The following is a 19,182-nucleotide window of genomic DNA, read 5'->3' as shown; positions in this document are numbered from 1 at the left end:
GACGGCGGAGAAATCTAGGTGGGAGGGAAGAGCAGAGAACATAGGGGAGAATGAATGAGTGATTTGGGAGAAGATTGAGGGAAGGGTTGAGTGAGTGGGGGATGGGTGGGGTGGAGGACAGAGTTGAGTTACTGTGGGGTGGTGTGTAGGGATGGGCTGGTGAGTGAGTGTGGAGGTTTTGGGAAGAGGGACTGGTGAGTGGTTTGAGAAGGGGTTGCTAAGTAAGTGTGTGGGGGGCAGGTGGGTTGGTTAGAGGGGTGTATGTGGTAGGGAAGAGGAGCTGATTACAATGTGTGTGTCTAAGGGGTGGCAGGGGAGAGGGGCTTCACTTGGTCTTCTGTCACCATGAAAAATGGAGAGCTTGGCGGAAACTTACAGAAGTATATTGTTATGATCCTAGACCAGACTCCCAAATTTTTGGTACGATCTAGCTAGGGACCAATAACAACTTGTTTAAAGTAGACACAGTTTGAGGTTCAAGACACTTGCTAAAAGAATAAAACCATGAAATTCCATTGGTTTTGAACAAACAAAATAAACTTTACTATGTAAGGTCAGAAAGCTAAAACCATTTACAATGTTTATTTTATACTCTTAACGTTCAGGGCTAATGTGAGGTACATGTGAATTAACAGGCAAACTGTGGTCGAACACACCACACAGCACAATAAGTGGCACATGCGATCAAGACAGATTGCATGGATTTCTCAATAACCCACCTAGACGTTAGTGCACATTGTGAGTCAATTAATCTTCTTGAAATTCTGTCTCCCTAACGAAGGATTCCAGCCCTTACCTTTGAAGATGTCAGCTTGGAATTCTTTCCAAAAGTTGTTCCAACTCGGATGGCTTTGATGACAGTTCACCTTGCAGGGTTTCACTCTTGTATTCCGTGACTCTGTTCTCCTGGATTCCCCAGTCTGCACTTCAGCACCAATTCACAATCATAACTTCTGCTCAGCATGGCAAATGAGCTGAACACTATTGCTTCAAAGAGTTATCTTCGCCCCAGCAGCCTGCAGCACAAATCAGCAACCTCCTGCTGCCTTCTTTGATTGCCAGGTCTTCTCCTGAGCCCGCTTCGGTCGCCAGGGCTTCTCCTGAGCCCGCACCACTTAAAGCCTGCCAACCACAGACACTTTTTTGCTTGGAGCCTCTTTCTCTGCTCCTCTTTCTTCTTAAGTGGGACCTCTCCCTGTCTCTATCCAATTGAGTACAATTCATATTCCTTCAAGCATTGGTTCCTGGTGTGGTTTTGAAGGCAGGTTGTCTCCATTTCAATGGTTGTGCAGCCATCCTTGGTTGTGATCCCAAGTCACTGAAGTGTTAGTCTGTTAAAAGAAAATCAGATAGAGGCTTTCAACCAGTAAATTCATGGTTATTTTTCATAAAGCATGGTTTCACAACAATGATAATTCTTTGGAGATGGAATGCTATCTCAAAGCATCTGAGATTAAATCATGCTGGAAATGATGGATGGAGGCCACTAGTTGTCTAGTTACACAGTGAATATAGCCAAGCATAGGAATGGAAACGTGAAAAGGCTACATTCATGCCTCTATGTGCTTTTGACGGGGGATTAGGCTCCAGGAAACAGATCGGAAGTTGAGATTGTGATGAGAGGAGGGAGGAAACATAGCTTAAAATTTCTAGGGGAAAAAACATGCACAGTAATGGACATATGCAAAACGAATGTAATTTTGAGGGATGTGTAATGGAAAGCAATACTTAGGGGCCTGCAGCCAACAGGGATTCACTCAATTTATGGATTGTATCTGTGCCAAACAACACACAGCGATGGGAAAGACTAGGTCCTTGCACACACAAGATGTCAATCCGCCTAGCTGTCAAACTCCAAACCAGGGTTTCCCCGTGGTTCTTTTTCATTTAAAGGATGTGGACGTCGTTGGCTAGGCCAGCAATATTTGCCCATCCTAATTGCACTTGAGAAGGTGATGGTGAGATCCCTCCTTGACCGGCTGCATTCCATGTGGTACAGGTACACACACAGTGCTGTTAGGAAAGGAGTTACAGGATTTTCACCCAGTGACAGTGAAGAAAAGGTGATATAGTTCCAACTTAGGATGGTTTGTAGCTTAGAGGGGAACTTGCAGATGGTGGTGTCCTGTCCATCTGTTGCCCTTGCCCTTCTAAGTGGTAGAGGTCATGGGTTTGGAAGGTGCTGTGGAAGGAGGTTTGTTGAGTTTCTGCAGTGCATCTTGTAGATCTTACACCACAATTCTGAACTGCTGCGAATCACGTCGCCTTCAAAAGCCAGACCGACCCCATTATAATTGTAAGGGGTGGCAGTATGATATGCCCACTGCCATAATGGAGCTGGAAATATCAGGACAGCTGGATGCAGGCTTGCAACCTGTCCCTTATCCCGTACCGTTAACAGGTACTGGTGACGGGAATCCCAGAATTGGGTTCCACCTCATGTGGGATTGCCCCATGTCAGAATGGGGAAATCCAGCCCGTTGAACACAACTAGGAGCAGGAGCAGAAGTAGACCATGTGGCCCATCCAGCCTGCTCTGCCATTCAATACGATTATTGGCTGAGCCTGGGCTTCAACTCCGCTTCCCTGCCCTGCCTCCACAAACACTGTCTGATGGCCATTCTTAATGATGTTGTTATGGAGCTCTGCATCTGCAACAGATTTGTGAGATATGTGAAACTTCTGGCAGCCAGTTGGTGAATTAGGAAACCAGATGCCAATCTTTTCTTAATACTAAATTTATTAACAGAATGCAACATTACAAATGTCTGTCTTCTCCGTATTCAACACCCAATGTTCCAGAAGTCTTTTTTTATGTACGCAAGGTACTTAATCATTGCCCTTCACCTGTATATCCTTAACCTTAATAATACAATTAACAGATTACTTTTTCCTTTAAATCAAAACTTTATAGGATAAACAATATTTTGAAACAAATTGTAGAAGAAAGGTAAAAAATGATTTTTCCAAAATACAAGATAGCCCTCTTCTAGGAGCTCCAGTAGTATCATTCTACAAACATTCCTTTTTGTAAAGCAATTTGACAATTGATGACTTGCATCAACCCATTTTACATGCCATTTCTTTCTAGCATCTTGTTTACACAAGCAGGGCCAATTCTTAACCTTTATTCAGTTACACTTTTTGTCAGATGCTTGCTACCCCACAGGGAATGATTATCTATATGATATTCAATGGACAAACTATTCTCAGAATGCCCCTTGTATGGAATTTCCCTTAAAATATTTAACAAAACCAATATCTATTGCTTCTGCAAAAGCCATTATTTCCACAGCTAAGGTACTTTTAACCAGACCAAGGAATAGTTTCCATTTTCACCCACTATGAATATTACAAAACCAGCTGTACTCAAATACCCATCTGGAAGTTTGGCATGGGAAGTGCCACTAAAAATGACTAATTTCATGTCCTTCGGGTCCCCCAAGGCAGAAACATGAGTATGCATTTCTCTCTATTTAATTTTTAAAATGTTTCAATTGCCTTTAAAACATCCTCAACTGTAGTATCTTTCATCATAGCACTTGGTTCCAACACTGTTATGGCGCAGCCGATGGTAAATGCTGAGCTGCTCAAATCCCAAAGGAAACTTGAAACAACTGCCACAACTGTTTTGCAATTTGTATAAATTTTGAGATGTATGCCTTGAATTTAATAGTAATAAGACCACTGAGCCTTATAGGTTTCTTAGAAAACTAAACCTTTATTAATAGAAGATCTGATTTTAAGTACATGCATAGATCTACAATTATGAGAACTTCTAAATCCCCTAGTTAATCCAACTCCCAGTTACACTTTTGTTAAAGTAGCGGTAAGACACACAGATTTTAAGACCCAGGCAAAGAAACACGAGACCCTCAATGATCCAATTCAAAATGAGTTTTCTTAACTTGGCTTAGATGCTGGAGGCTTTTTCACATTTGTTTTAGATCTTAGAATGCCTTCCATTACACAGCCTTCGCTCCTTTATATATATTTTCCCCTTTGAATGCAAATTCCCATTGTTTCACTATGTCTTTGCACTATACCTCTCTAATAATAAAAATCTCTTAGTAGCAATTTTACGAAAAATCTTTGAGAAAAATAAGTACACTGTTTCTTAACTTCCCTTTACACTTGTGTCTACCTACTTAACATTTCAAACCTAGCTTATCCTCTGATACATCAAAGCCTTCAGACCAGCTGCCTTTAATTCAATTAAGTCACACACATGCACACGCACACAGACATAGATCCATAAACACAAACCCCACTATTACTCTACAATAAATTCAATGACATGAAAATTATTATATCCCGACAAACCCATTCAGAACTAGTATCTGGCCTTGCCTGAGCGTATAGCTAATTCAACTGTCCAATCAACCTTCTTAACTGCTCTGTTCCTTCTTTAGGTGTAATGTCATCTTTCTGTGACAACCTAGCACAATTTATCAGGATATGAGTTACACTTTCCAGAAAAGATTGTTGAATGAAGTTTGCTCCAGACCTATTTTGCTTAATGTCTAAGCCCATATATTTAAAGGCCCCCAAAGCCTCACTTCTAATCTTAAATCCCCCTTTAATCTTATTTATAAAAAATTGTTCAAATTCCACAGAAGCTCCCCATAGAAAATCATCGTCATACATCGTAAACGTGCCTGAGAGTTTCCCTTTGCAGTTTCTCTTTGTTTTCCTTTGCAGTAGAACATTGCTGCCTCTGCTTTCAATTGAGTACAGCCTACTTTCAGCAAGACAGACCTAACCAAGAAATACCATGTCCTTGATGCTTCATTCAATTCATAAATGCATTTACTTAATTTCCTTCCGTTATACATTGCTTGTCTCTTCAGGCAGTTTCAAAAACACTCATTTCCGAAAATTTTCTCCTGGTGAAAATGTGGCTTTTATATCAGTCGACATGGATTACCATGACGATATGGCCAACAGTGCTAAGAACATTTTCAGGATTACTTTTCCCACCATGGGGGGGTCCATTCTAACAACTTGATCTCCAAGTTGCTCTTTGAAACCCAGAGCCACTAGTCTCACTTTAAGTCCCATCTGGGAGTACCTCTTCGTACATATCTATCAGAATAATAAGGCTAGCTGTCCCCTATCTGGCACTTCAGAGTAAACATGGAATTCCTTCGGACTATCCAACCCTGTGTTTTGCCTCTCTTATTAATTTATCCTCTAATTTGTTGGCAGCCACCAAAACCTCCCTGACATAAGGGCATCTGCTTCTGGTAGTGTTTCTAGATTGTTCTGAAGCCCTTGTCTATTGGATAATCTATTCAAGCTAAGGCCTCTACTTGCGCTTCCATGTCTTTCTGGATTACTATTACAGGATCTCTCCCTCCCACAATCACCAGTACATGATCATTGTGTAACACAAGAGTCACTCCCAGATCCACTATGAGAACTTGTACTGCGTTTTCTTGCTTTCCACTCTTTTTACCCCATTCTATCGGGTTTTGTTCAGGGAATGCAATAAAGCCCTGATTGTGTAAACTGCAGATCACTGACTTCGTAAAAGGAATTGCTTTATCATGTTCTAATTCCAGTTTCATTTGTGCTTTTTGTTTTGGAAGACTTGCTGAGCAGCAAGGGTTTCTTACTTGAGACTACATCAATACTGATAAAGTGGCTTACTCCAGCTACTTTGCAAGGAAACATCACTGTTTTTAGTGATCTCAGTGCACTTGAAACAAGTAGAACTTTCATATTCCCTGAACTTACTTTGATCCTTACTACTGAGTGAATCTAAATAACATTTTAACCACACTGCCGAGGTGCAACCACTATCTAACACAGCACATTTAAATGAATATGTGACTAAAGACATTCACTACTGGACTGAAACTTCTTGTGACTAGTACAATTCCTTCAGACTGAACATTATCATCATCAACTTCCTAATTCTCTGTGTTATGTGTCGCTTCAGAAACCTGGCTGTTCAACTTTGGGCAGTTCATTGCATAATGGTATTTTGAGTCACATGTGAAGCACCTGTTCACTGTTCCCTAAGCATTCTTGGGGTTCAGTCATTTATTAGCCTAGAGGAGAGTGCGAGAGGAAGACTCTGGGACAGGCAGTCAGCAGCACCTAGAGGAGTTGGGAGTTGAAAAGGAGCGCGAGAGGAGTCAGGAGTTGAAGAGAAGCACGAGAAGGGTCAGGATTGAAGAGAAGCCTGAAAGGACCTGGGAGTTGAAGAAGAGCGCGAGAGGAGCCGGGAGTTGAAGAGAAGCGCGAGAGGAGCCGGGAGTTGAAGAGAAGCGCGAGAGGAGCCGGGAGTTGAAGAGAAGCGCGAGAGGAGCCGGGAGTTGAAGAGAAGCGCGAGAGGAGCCGGGAGTTGAAGAGAAGCTGGGAGAGCAGGGGTGACTGAGGGAGTTTGGTGAGGAGGGATCAAGGTGATCCTTTGAGTACCGTGAGTATGGTCGGGTCAGCCTTTACTACTTTTATTGCTTATAGTTTTTAAGGTCTTATTTTGTGGTTCATTGTTTGTAGGGGCTATAGTCTGTAACAACAAGGAGCAGGGAAGAAGGGCCCGAGAGTAATTGATATTAAGTATCTTCCAAAAGGTTTAATTTAATTTAAAGGGGTAAGTCATGGCAGGAGAACTCAAAGCTGTGGTGTGCTCCTCCTGCTCTATGTGGGAAACGGGCACATTTCCAGTGCCTAGGGCCAGCATGTGTGCGGGAAGTGTCTCGAGTTGCAGCTCCTGGAAGCCCGGGCTTTGGAGCTAGAGCGACAGCTGGGGACACTGGAGCGTCCGTGAGGCGGAGAGTATCGTGGATAGCTAGTATAGAGAGGTGGTCACACCGCAGGCTAAGAGTCCACAGGCAGGAAGGGAATGGGTGACCACCAGGCAAAGCAAGAGGACTAGGTAGGCAGTGCAGGAATCTCCTGTGGTCATTCCCCTGCAAAACAGATATACCGCTTTGGATACTGTTGGGGGGGTATGGCCTCTCAGGAGAAAGCAGCAGCAGCCAAATTTGTTGCACCGCGGTTGGCTCTGCTGCACAGGGGAGGAGTAAAAAGTGTGGGAATGCAATAGTTATAGGGGATTCAATTGTAAGGGGAATAGATATGCACTTCTGTGGCTGCAAACGAGACTCCAAGATGGTATGTTGCCTCCCTGGTGCTAGGGTCAAGGATGTCTCAGTGCAGCTAGAAGACATTCTGAAGGGGGAGGGTGAACAGCCAGTAGTCGTGGTACACATTGATACAAACAACATAGGTAAAAAAAGGGATGAGGTCCTCTCAAAGCAGAATATAGGGAGTGAGGACCTCAAAGGTCGTGATCTCAGGATTACTCCAGTGCCATGTGCCAGGAAGAGTGGAAATAGCAGGATATAGCGGATGAATATGTGGCTGAAGAGATGGTGTGAAGGGGAGGGTTTCAGATTCCTGGGGCATTGGGACTGGTTCTGGAGGAGGTGGGACCAGTACAAACTGGATGGGTTACACCTGGGCAGGACTGGGACTGATGTCCTAGGAGGAGCATTTGCTAGAGTGGTTGGGGAGGGTTTAAACTAAAATGGCAGGGAGATGGGAACCTATGCAAGGAGAATCAAAGACAGAAAGCGGAATAAGCAAAGTGATAGGGAAATCAAGGGCAAGAATCAAACATGGCCTCTGAAAAATAGTGAGAACGGGACAAGTAATGTTAAAAAGACAAGCCTTAAGGCTTTGTGCCTTAACGCGAGGAGCATTCACAATAAAGTGGATGAATTAACCACGCAAATAGATGTAAACAGGTATGTTATAGTCGGGATTACGGAGACATGACTGCAGGGTGACCAGGGATGGGAACTGAACATCCAGGGGTATTCAGTATTTAGGAAGGACAGACAAAAAGGAAAAGGCGGTGGAGTTGCATTGCTGGTTAAAGAGGAAATTAATGCAATAGTGAGGAAAGACATTAGCTCTGACGATGTGGAATCTGTATGGGTAGAGCTGAGAAACACTAAGGGGCAAAAACATTAGTGGGGGTTGTATATAGATCCCCAAACTGTAGTGGTGATGTTGGGAATGGCATTAAACAGGAAATTAGACTTGCATGTAATAAAGGAACATCTATAATTATGGGTGACTTTAATATGCATATAGATTGGGCAAATCAAATTAGTAACAATACCGTAAAGGAGGAATTCCTGGAGTGTATACGGGATGTTTCTTTGGACCAATACATTGAGGAACCAATGAGAGAACAGGCCATCCTCAACTGGGTATTGTATAATGAGAAAGGAATAATTGGCAATCTAGTTGTGTTAGGCCCCTTGGGGATGAGCGACCATAATATGATAGAATTCTTCATCAAGATGGAGGGTGACGTAGTTGATTCTGAGACTTGGGTCCTGAATCTTAATAAAGGAAACTACGATGGTATGAGGTGCGAGTTGGCTATGATGGATTGGGAAATGTTACTTAAAGGGATGATGGTGGATAGGCAATGGCAAACATTCAAAGAGCGCACGGGTGAACTGCAACAATTGTTTATTCCTGTCTGGTGCAAAAGTAAAACAGGAAAGGTGGCCAAATCATGGCTTGCAAGGAAACTTAGCGATAGTATTAGATGCAAGGAAGAGGCATACAGATTGGCCAGAAAAAACAACAGACCTGAGGATTGGGAGCAGTTTAGAATTCGGCAAAGGAGGACCAAGGGATTGATTTAAGAAGGGGAAAATAAGAGTACGAGAATCAGCTTGCAGGGAAAATAAAAACTGACTGTAAAAGTTTCTATAGGTATGTGAAAAGAAAAAGATTGGTGAAGACAAATGTAGGTCCCTTACAGTCAGAAACTGGGAAATTTATATTGGGGCACAAAGAAATGGCTTAACAACTAAATACATACTTTGGTTCTGTCTTCACAAAGGAGGACACTAATAACATACCAGAAATGTTGGGGAAAGCAGGGTTTAGTGAGAGGGAGGAACTGAAAGAAGTCAGTATTAGTAGGGAAATGGTGTTGGCAAAATTGATCGGATTGAAGGCTGATAAATCCCCAGGGCCTGATAATCTACATCCCAGAGTACTTAAGGAAGTGGCCCTAGAAATAGTGGATGCACTGGTGGTCATCTTCCGAGATTCTATAGACTTTAAGAACAGTTCCTACAGATTGGAGGGTAGCTAATGTAACCCCACTATTTAAAAAGGGAGGCAGAGAGAAAACAGGGAATTATAGACCAGCCTGACGTCGGTAGTGGGGAAAATTCTAGAGCCCATTATAAAAGATTTAATAGCTGAGCATGTGGGAAGCAGTGGCAGAATCAGACAGAGTCAGCATAGATTTATGAAAGGGAAATCATGCTTGACAAATCTACTGGAATTTTTCGAGGATGTAACTAGTAGAGTCGATGAGGGAGAGCCAGTGGATGTGGTTTATTTGGACTTTCAGAAGGCTTTCGACAAAGTCCCACATAAGAGATTGGTGTGTAAAATTAAAGTGCATGGGATTGGGGGTAGTGTATTGAGATGGATAGAAAACTGGTTGGTAGACAGGAAACAAAAAGTAAGAATAAACGGGTCTTTTTCCGAATGGCAGGCAGTGACTAGTGTGGTATGGCACGGATCGGTGCTGAGACCCCAGTTATTCACAATATATATTAATGATTTAGATGAGGGAATTAAATGTAATATCTCCAAATTTGCAGATGACACAAAGCTGGGTGGGAGGGTGAGCTGTGAGGAGGATGCAGACATACTTCAGTGTGATTTGGACAAGTTGAGTGAGTGGGCAAATGCATGGCAGATGCAGTATAATGTGGATAAATGTGAGGTTATCCATTTTGGTAGCAAAAACAGGAAAGCAGATTATTATCTGAATGGCTATAAATTGAGAGAGGGGTCCATTTTGGTAGCAAAAACAGGAAAGCAGATTATTATCTGAATGGCTATAAATTGAGAGAGGGGAATGTGTAACGAGACCTGGGTGTCCTTGTACACCAGTCGCTGAAGGTAAGCATGCAGGTGCAGCTGGCGGTAAAGAAGGCAAATGGTATGTTGGCCTTCATAGCCAGAGGATTCGAGTACAGGAACGGGGATGTCTTGCTGCAATTGTACAGGGCCTTGGTGAGACCACACCTGGAATATTGTTTGCAGTTTTGGTCTCCTTATCTGAGGAAGGATGTACTTGCTATAGAGGGAGTGTGGCGTAGGTTTGCCTGACTGATTCCTGGGATGGCGGGACTGACATATGAGGAGAGATTGAGTCAATTAGGATTATATTCGCTGGAGTTCAGAAGAATGAGGGGGGGATCTCATTGAAACCTATTAAATTCTAACAGGACTAGACAGGGTAGATGCAAGAAGGATACTCTCGATGGTGGGGGAGTCCAGACCAGAGGTTATAGTTTGAGTATATGGGGTAGACCATTTAGGACTGAGATGAAGAGAAATTTCTTCACCAAGAGAGTGGTGAGCCTGTGGAATTCGTTACTACAGAAAGTAGTTGAGACCAAAACATTATATGCTTTCAAGAAGGAGTTAGATATAGCTCTTGGGGCGAAAGGGATCAAAGGGTATGGGGAGAAACTGGGAGCAGGCTATTGAGTTGGATGATCAGCCATGATCATAATGAATGGCGGAGCAGTCTTGAAGGGCTGAATGGCCTACTCCTGCTCCTAGTTTCTATGTTTCTATTATTGCTGCTCCAATCCTGTTTCTGTTGTGACATCCAGATCCAGTGCAAGTACCTTCATCATCATCCCATCTGACTGTAATTCTTTTGTTGTATTGACACCTCACCCCAGTCTTGAAAGGCTGCAATTATTGAGTCCTCCATCCTTTGTGACACTGTAAGACATCCCATTTGCACCATTAGGACTTCTGGAAATGACTGTCTTCCTGGGGTTTTTTTTTAAAGCCACAGACATTTAAGCCAAAAGGGTACCTTTTCTGAGAACTGAACGTCTGTTAAGACCAGAACCTATCCTTATGTGATGACTTAGCACAATCCAACAATTTACATGTGAGCACTGAATAAGGAATCTCCAAATTGAGTTTCTGTAATCTTTTATACAATTTGTTAAAATCCATGATCTGTTCCCCTGTAGAATGATCGCCTGTCTTTCAAGATCTATCAAAGTTTAAGCATGCCTCATAGACATACAGTAGATCACGTTTCTTGTAAGTTTCATCCATGAAGCTTAATAGAAGGTCGAAACCTTCATCACTATCCAACTGATGGGTATCCAGCTCACAAAATAGTTTGCTTCTGATTTTACTTTTGTTAGGAAGCGACAATACCAAGGACATACCTTGTATTCTCTTTGGTAAGGATGTGACCTGTTTCCATGTAACCACTTCATTTTTCCAATAGCCATAATGTTCGATTTCGGAGAACATCGATGGGTAATCATACCCTAATAATTCACACTTACTTTTGTGAAGAATGGCTGAAAGCAACAACCTTCTATTTGAAGATTAGTTTTCAATCTTCACCTTTAAGCAACCATTCTCTGTTGCCATGTTAAACTGCTGACAGCCAGATGGTGAAGTAGGAAACCGGATGCCAATCCTTTACTTAACACTAAATTTATTTATAGAGTGCAACATTACAGATATTTGCCTTCTCTCTAAGCATCACCCAGTGTCCCAGAAGTCTCTCTTTATATGCATGTTGTCGTACGCCTCGCTTTATATGTACTCAAGGTACTTAATCAGTACCCTCCACTTGTATATCATTAACCTTAATACAGTTAACATGCCTTTAATAAAGTAGAGTCAAGTAGTTTAGTCCCTCGTGTTGGTTTCCTCAACAGTTGCCACAGGCAAGTAACCAAGCCCTTCAGAAATTGGCTAGTTCAGTTATTACTGTGCTACCGAGCCACTCTTGGTGATGGGACATGGAAATTCACCCACCCAGAGTACATCCTGTATACATTATCTTGGCCAGACTGCTGCACTGACTGCTGAACTGAGGCTTATTAGCTCCAAGTTCTGAAGTTCGTTTACAGCACAGAAACTCAATTGAAGTTTCTTTTTCATGCAGGCAAGCACTATAAATAGAGTGATGGAAAACAGAACCCGACAGTGTGCATTTACTAAATATTTTAATTTTTGGGAAAATGTGTTTCTCCAGATTTTGTAGATTTTAAGAAATGTTGCAAACTCAAAGCAAGCTGTTTATTTAGGTGAATTTTCTCCTTTTGGCATGTATTACTGTGGAATGTGGCTGCACATTTTTTTGCAGAATTTTGGTACAGATAAATATGCAATGTGAAAAGTATTTCAGAAATGTGATGTCAATTTTATGAAACAAGATTGCTATAAAACCTAATCCATTGTATTTATGACAATTAAATATATTCTAAGACCTCCACGGATGTCTTAAAAACCTGTTGCCATAATGTAGAGGAACAGTCAGGGACTTGTATAATGTACAAAAAGTACCTTGTAAATAAATATAAAGAATACTTATTGATTCTGTTTATTTTCATTTAACCTGTATTTACTTTCCCTAATTTTTTAGTTATTAAATTCCTGCTGAACTGTCTGTCAGATGAGATCAGGCAGGCCGAAAGATCACTGGTGCACACGGCAGCTACCAATCCCTTATATGGAAGAGTTCATTGCATCATTGGAGCTCTGCAACAACTGTCTCTAAAGTAAGCAATCTTTCTTATTAACACCAACTGGGTTGCAACATTCCATGGCCAAATATATAGAAAATACCTTTGCCCAGCCTTGTCCTTGGGTAAACCCACTTTAGAAAAGTCAGCATTTACCTCAGGTGCCATTTAGGCCTGTAGGTGGTGCTGTGATTGCATTTATAATTTTGAAACATTTATCACGCAATATTGGCTCTAAATCCAGCACTGTAATTCCACCCCCCAACACACACACACACACACACACACACACACACACACACACACACACACACACACACACACACACAGTCAGCATCCACGTTAGCATATAGTTCCATTACAATTCCACTGATGGTCTCCCCTTTCCCCATCAATAAAAATGTATCTTCAGATATTCAGTCAATATAAATAAATGGTCTGGATAACATAATGTGTGTTGCATGGTATAAAACAGCTTAAAACAATTGCTCAACACCACAAGAAATTTACTTTTATGTTGAAAAAGATACATCAGCTTGGTTTTGTCACACTACATAGTTAGACATGTATGCCAATTTCTTGTATCCCTAAAACTGGGAATTTATGAGCAGTTATCTCAGGATGTGCCTTTTCCCAGCAATTAGCCTTTATGGCCTTTAAAGGGACAACTGCACTTTTATAATCTCATTGTGTGTTATGTGGTACATGTAACCTGTTGTGGTTGTACCTACACCACATGGACACAGTTGAAGGAGGCAGCTCACTACCACCTTTGCAAGGGCAATTAGGGATGGGCAATAAGTGCTGGCCACACCCCATGAATGAATTAAAAAAGGCATAGTCCAATTTGCAATGTGCAGTGCCACGAGAGCCGCCAGTAATGTATAGAAATGCCTACCATTCATAGAATGCATGCTTTGATTTATAATGTAAATCAGTATATATGTTGCAAAGAACCCAGTGTAATATTTAAATTCACCGATATGTCAAACAACACTTGAATTAAAGAGAGCTGATTGCATGCTTACGTATTTAACATCATTGAGTGACTGAATCCTTAAAATAAACTTAGATGTTTAATATAATTTAATGATAGCCAGGTTGTTTACACAGCCTATTACTGTTCATATTAACAATGGTTTTAATGTCTTTTTTAGGTCAGTGTCAAAAATAGCAGAGTGGAGGGAGACCGTAGCAGAGCTAATTTTAATGGCCTTCCATCTATCTGCAGTAGTTTCTCCTATTTGTCAAAGTTCCTCACCAGAAGGCCTAATTCCAATGGATACAGACCTTGGTAAGGCATTACATTTAAAATATGCTAGATATCAGAGCAGAATGTAGTAAGAATTATGTCACCAGGGTTGAAGTTTCATTGAGACCAGAACCTCTTTTTTTTTCTCATCTCCATTATGGGTAACCATGTGTCGGGTTCTATAAGCTTTATAAAATAACTTCTTCACATTTTCCCACCACCACCAATTGAGGCCTCCCAACAAGAGGGCTTTAAGTGGAAATTTGCCACTTGAGCAATTGCAATGACTTTTTCACATCCTCATTCTGCTCTCTTCCTGTTTTACTTTCTTTGATTTCTTGTTTTTTGTCTTTATACAATTCATCTTGCAATCATTCTCTCACTCTCTCTTTTTTTTCTCTCTCTCTCTCTCTCTCTCACTCACACACACACACTCTCTCTCTCACACACATTCACACACAAACACACACACACACACACTCGGGGTGGGTCTCTCTCTCTCCTTGCACTCTCTGACACACACACAAACCAGTTAAACTATCAATATTGTCCCAAACCTCCAGTAGAGTTTCCCTCGTATAACTGGCTCAAATGGGATGAATTGATTTTGGTTATTTTCTGGAGTCACTGTAATGTGTGAATATGGTACTTTTGACAACGTTGATGAATATTGTGGATACGTTTGACATTGAGATAGTCAGTGCAGAAATATGATCAATCAGTTATTCACACAGGAAGAATTTGTGCATTTGACATTACAGGAGATCAGTGCCATCCAGGTCAAAGCAGTCCACTTTATCAGCATTCCATCCATTAACTTAAACCTTAGCTCCCTCCATCGACAGCACTTTGTGGTTGCGGTGTGTACTTCATGACTGTAGGATATCATTTTTAAATGTAAGATAATGTGGAAAACCTGGGATTGAGAAACTGGTAAACACCCCCAATATAATTATCTTTCAAAAGATAATCTATCTTTCCATAAAGAGGTCAGACATGGAAGGGTGAAAGCACTAAAAATGGATAACCCCTTTCTGAGTTTTTGGTAGAGATGATATTCTATAGTTGCCTTCATTTTGGGGCTTGAATTAATTGTGGGTATCAGGTCAAAGAAAGGTCAAAAAGAAAAGATAAACAAGGGAAGATCTAAAGTTTTCCACATACTTTTAAGATCGAAGGACAGCTTTGGGAATTGTGGATGATGGTTTGAATCTCTATCTGGGACATCCCATCCATTCCATAGGGGATAGATCTTTTGTTTTGGGATTAGCTGTGTGTTTTCTCACAGAAGCAGTCACTCAGTTTGGAAGAGGGTGAGAAGGCAGTTGTGTATCTGCTGGCAACTAGAACAATGAACATAGAGGCCGTTTGGAACCGGGGGTGTTCCTGATCTCGATTCACTTAGTAGGGATTGTGAATGGGGCCCATGCTTGGAATGAAAAGCCCAAATTCATGAGGGATTAAAAATTGTTAGATCTGCCCAGTAAAGCCAGGAAGAGATCAGTGAAATCTTTGCAGAAAGAGTGAGCTCTGGAAGTTGAAGTGCCAGAATGGGAAACCAAGTAGAGTCAAAGTGAATTGTTGGGCTGTAACTTCCAACTAGTGTCAGAAGGTGCTGGCCCGCAGGAATTAGAAGAAATAAATGCACACTTACCTGGTCTTAAAAATTACACTGACCCTTCCGTTCGCTGGAGCTGCATGAGACCTGCATCGAAAGACTCATTGCAGGCCCCAGTGAAGTGCAGTCATGCGGATTTAAGGAGGACATGTCCCCGTTTTTACAACACTTGCTGCCATAAAGCAGGTTGGTTTAAAGGGCCAGTGAAATTGACAGGCCAGGGAGAAATTAAGTGTCTGAGGTAATTGGATAGGATTTGGGGGGTGGGGGGGTTGGAGATTGGGGGGTGGATCTGGGAAGTGGGGGGGAATTGTCAGGGATCTGTGGGAGTGGGGGCTGGTCAGAAGTCCATGGGGAATGGGGTGTGGTCCGAGATCTGGGGTGGGATGAGAGCGTGTTGGAAGTCTGGGGTTAGGGTCAGAGGGAGGGAATTTTGGGGGTGCAGGTGGGGTTGGGGACCTGTGAAGAATGAGGGTCCAAGGTCCAGAGGGGAATGGGGGGGGGTCGTGGTTGGTTGGAGGTCTGGGTGGGGTGGGGGGGTGTGTGGTGGTGCGAGTTTGGTCAGAGGTTTGGGGGTTGGAAGTTGGGGGCGGGGGGGCAGGGGATTGGAGGTGGATGTCAAGGGTGTGGGGTGTGTCAGGGGTTGGAGGGGTGGTGCGATTGGAAGTTTGGGGTTTGGGCGGGTCAGTGTTGTGGGTACTCTGGAGAGGGTAGTGGGAGTCCCATGGGGGGTGTGGTCAGATGTGTTGGGGGGTTCCCGTGGTGGGAGAGGGGGAGGGGGTGGTCGAGTCAGGGGTGTGGGGGAGTCCCGTGGGGTTGGTCTGGGTCTTTACAATAGTTACTCAGAAGTTATAAGTGGTTTTAATTCTTCTAACTTTTTATGAGTAACCATTGGTGTAACTCTGGTGGAACCATCCGAAGTTTGTGATTTAAACTGCATTTTTGGATGGTTCCCGACACAGGGCAATTTTCCAGAGGAAGTGTGTGCACTTTTGGGCAATTGCTGTGCAAACCCTTACCTGGGGACGAGAGGGATTCCCCAGCACCTCTTTGGCGTAACCCCAAATCTGATCCTGGGGAGCTCAGAAGTTATGGCCTATTAAGAGCTGTGGCACACTTGGTTGGTCACAGGAGAAGTGAAAGAACCTTCAGGTTCTGGAAAGTATAGGGGAACTCTAGGGTGGAATTAAAAACAGAACGGAACATGGTCTGTTAAGATTTGTGGGTTTAAAGAATAAGGGTTTACAAAATATATATATGTTAAATTAGTTGTATTTGCTTTGTTTACTTCTTGTACAGTAAGAGTTTTCATTTAAAACCTGAAATCTCGTGGTGTGGCTCTTTCAGTTAATAACTGGGAGTTGAAATTTCTATTTTTTTAACAAGTTAATGGTCTCTCCCTCTCTCTCTCTCTCTCGATCATAATAGTCCAGCTGTCCATTGAACACACACCAGCTTTTTGGCATGAAGAATAATATATTGAGAAAGAGAAATGCAAAGGATTGCAATCCAGAAAAAAATCAGAGGAGCACAAATAGAGAAAATAATCTACAAAATCTTTTTTAATGAAGCTAATTCACTCAACTAAGTGTAAACCATCTTTTTTATATATTTTTAAATCTTTTAGAAACAAAAGTATGAAGGCTTTTAAGGTGCATGAATGAATGTTGTGATTTGTTCTGCTATGAGGAGTTATAAGGAGAACTAGTGTGGAAACAGAAATGTTACCCAAGTGCTCTTCAAAAGAGATGGTTAAAGCACATCATTGAGGTGATACTATATGACTTCAATCCAAAACCTACCCCATGTGATAGCTGGCCTGAGTAGGCTTGATGATAACAGTCGATTCAAAAAGCCCTCTGTCAGTGCTTTTTTTCTTTGCTTTGTGCACAGGATTCATCTATAATAAAACGAAAAGTCACATTAACTTCTTTTAACAGAGACTGCTGAAAATCTACAGAGAATTCTAAATGAAATAAAACCACGGGACACAAATGATTATTTTGCACAAGCAAAACTGCTGAAAACTGATGAAGACCGAGAATCGAGCAAAAATATGTCTGAAGATTGCAAACCCTTTGAAAATTTGAGCATGGCAATGACAGGTAATGGTCAAATATTTGTGTAAGCATTTGTACATTTAAAGACAACTTAAAGATTCAAAAATTGTATAAAAGACTCCCAAAGTATACTTAAATTTCAAGCAGTTTAAAATTTACTTTGATGCAATTACATCAAATATATAGTTCTCTGTTGCTGCTGTTGTATGTATATTGTATGTTGCTGGCAAGATTTGAGTAAAGGAAAATATTAGTGGGGAAAAAAAATCAGGACAGTCCACAGATAATTGCTGCTCAGAAAATGCTTCTGGCATCACTGTGAAAACAGTAGTGAGCAGATTAGAAATGATTTAACTACTTCAAAAAAGCATTTCTGCACAAATGTGAAACCAACAATGGAAACATTTTAGCAACCTGTTTTTTTAACAGTCAAGCTTTATCTTTCTCGTGCAAGAATGTTTTTTGTTCCCTCAAATCCCCACCCCAGTCTCTTCTGAAGCTGCTCACTACACTGAGAAAGATTCCCCTGGGCTGCAGCAAACCTCTGATCCAAGTATGTGAGATTAGCTAGAGAGTGTTCATCAGTTTATTAACCTTAGAGGATCACATTTGACCCTGATCCTCTCCTCACTGCTGGATCCATTGAATGAACTGGCATTGAGTTTACAATCTACCGAATATGGGAAGCTTACTGTATGTTTAACAATATCGCCTAGTGGTCAAAATGCTTCACATTTTTTTCTTCTCAAATCATTCTCCACATATCACCACAGGTACACTCAGCAACTCTGCATAAAAATCACCCAAAATTGCACAAGTGCCTAGGCTTTTTAAAACTGTCAAACAATCTTCTGACTTTCTGCTCTCACTCTACCCTGAAGGATGTGATTCACACTAGGCCCATTTAATGAATTGCGATTTATCCCCCACCCCGCCAACCCCATCCAAAGGACCTTTTGTCATTTACGATAGTTGGTGAGCTATTCAGCATTCAGAAGGATCCAAACCTTTCTTTGAGGGGAGTGGGAAGAAGGAGTATATTTCTACCGTCAAAGACTTTATTGAGAAAATAGGAGTGAGTAGAAATCAGGAATCATAACTTGCATTCATTGCAGCTTTTTAAAAAAATGAACAGCACGAAGACTGGAGTTCCGCAGAAGAGTCATGTTGACTTGAAACATACATTCTGTTTCCTTCTCCACAGATGTTGCCACACCTGATGAGTTTTTCCAGCACTTTGTTTTTAGTACCACAAAGTTCGTCATCTCTGGAACCAATTTTGTGTATCTTCTCTGCATCCTTTCCAATGCCTTCATATCCTTCCTAAAGTGCGGCGGCCAGGACTTGGCGCAGTTCTCTAGCTGAGGCTGAATTAGCTCTTATGCAAGTTCAACATAACCTCCTTGTTCTTGTACTCCATGCCCCAATTAATAAAACCTAGGATAGAAACTAATGGATTGTCGTGAAAATCCATCTGGTTCACTAATGTCCTTTAGGGAGGGAACTCTGCCATCTCTTCCCATCTTGACCTATATTTGATCACGGACCCACAAGAATGTGGTTGACTCTTAACTGCCCTCCGAAGTGGCCCAGCAAGGCACTCAGTTGTATCAAAATCCTGAAACTCCTTCCCTAACAGCATTGTGGGTGTACCTACACCCCAGGTACTGCAGTGGT

General features: G+C 41.9%; 1 protein-coding gene across 3 annotated transcripts in view; it reads left to right on the top strand.

Moving 5' to 3' along the window:
* The window catches only part of thada (THADA armadillo repeat containing), a 423,367-nt gene that overhangs the window by 43,794 nt on the left and 360,391 nt on the right, over positions 1–19,182 (top strand). For all 3 annotated transcript variants that reach the window (XM_041182915.1, XM_041182914.1, XM_041182913.1), the window contains exons 17-19: positions 12,476–12,611; positions 13,733–13,869; positions 17,386–17,550. In XM_041182915.1, coding sequence (XP_041038849.1) covers positions 12,476–12,611; positions 13,733–13,869; positions 17,386–17,550 — 438 coding nt within the window. The remainder of the gene's footprint in view (positions 1–12,475; positions 12,612–13,732; positions 13,870–17,385; positions 17,551–19,182) is intronic.

This window comes from Carcharodon carcharias, chromosome 2 (genome assembly GCF_017639515.1).
Source record: "Carcharodon carcharias isolate sCarCar2 chromosome 2, sCarCar2.pri, whole genome shotgun sequence".
NCBI lineage: Eukaryota > Metazoa > Chordata > Chondrichthyes > Lamniformes > Lamnidae > Carcharodon > Carcharodon carcharias.
The sequence above is the reverse complement of the archived record's forward strand: the minus strand, read 5'-3'. Positions and strand labels throughout refer to the sequence as shown.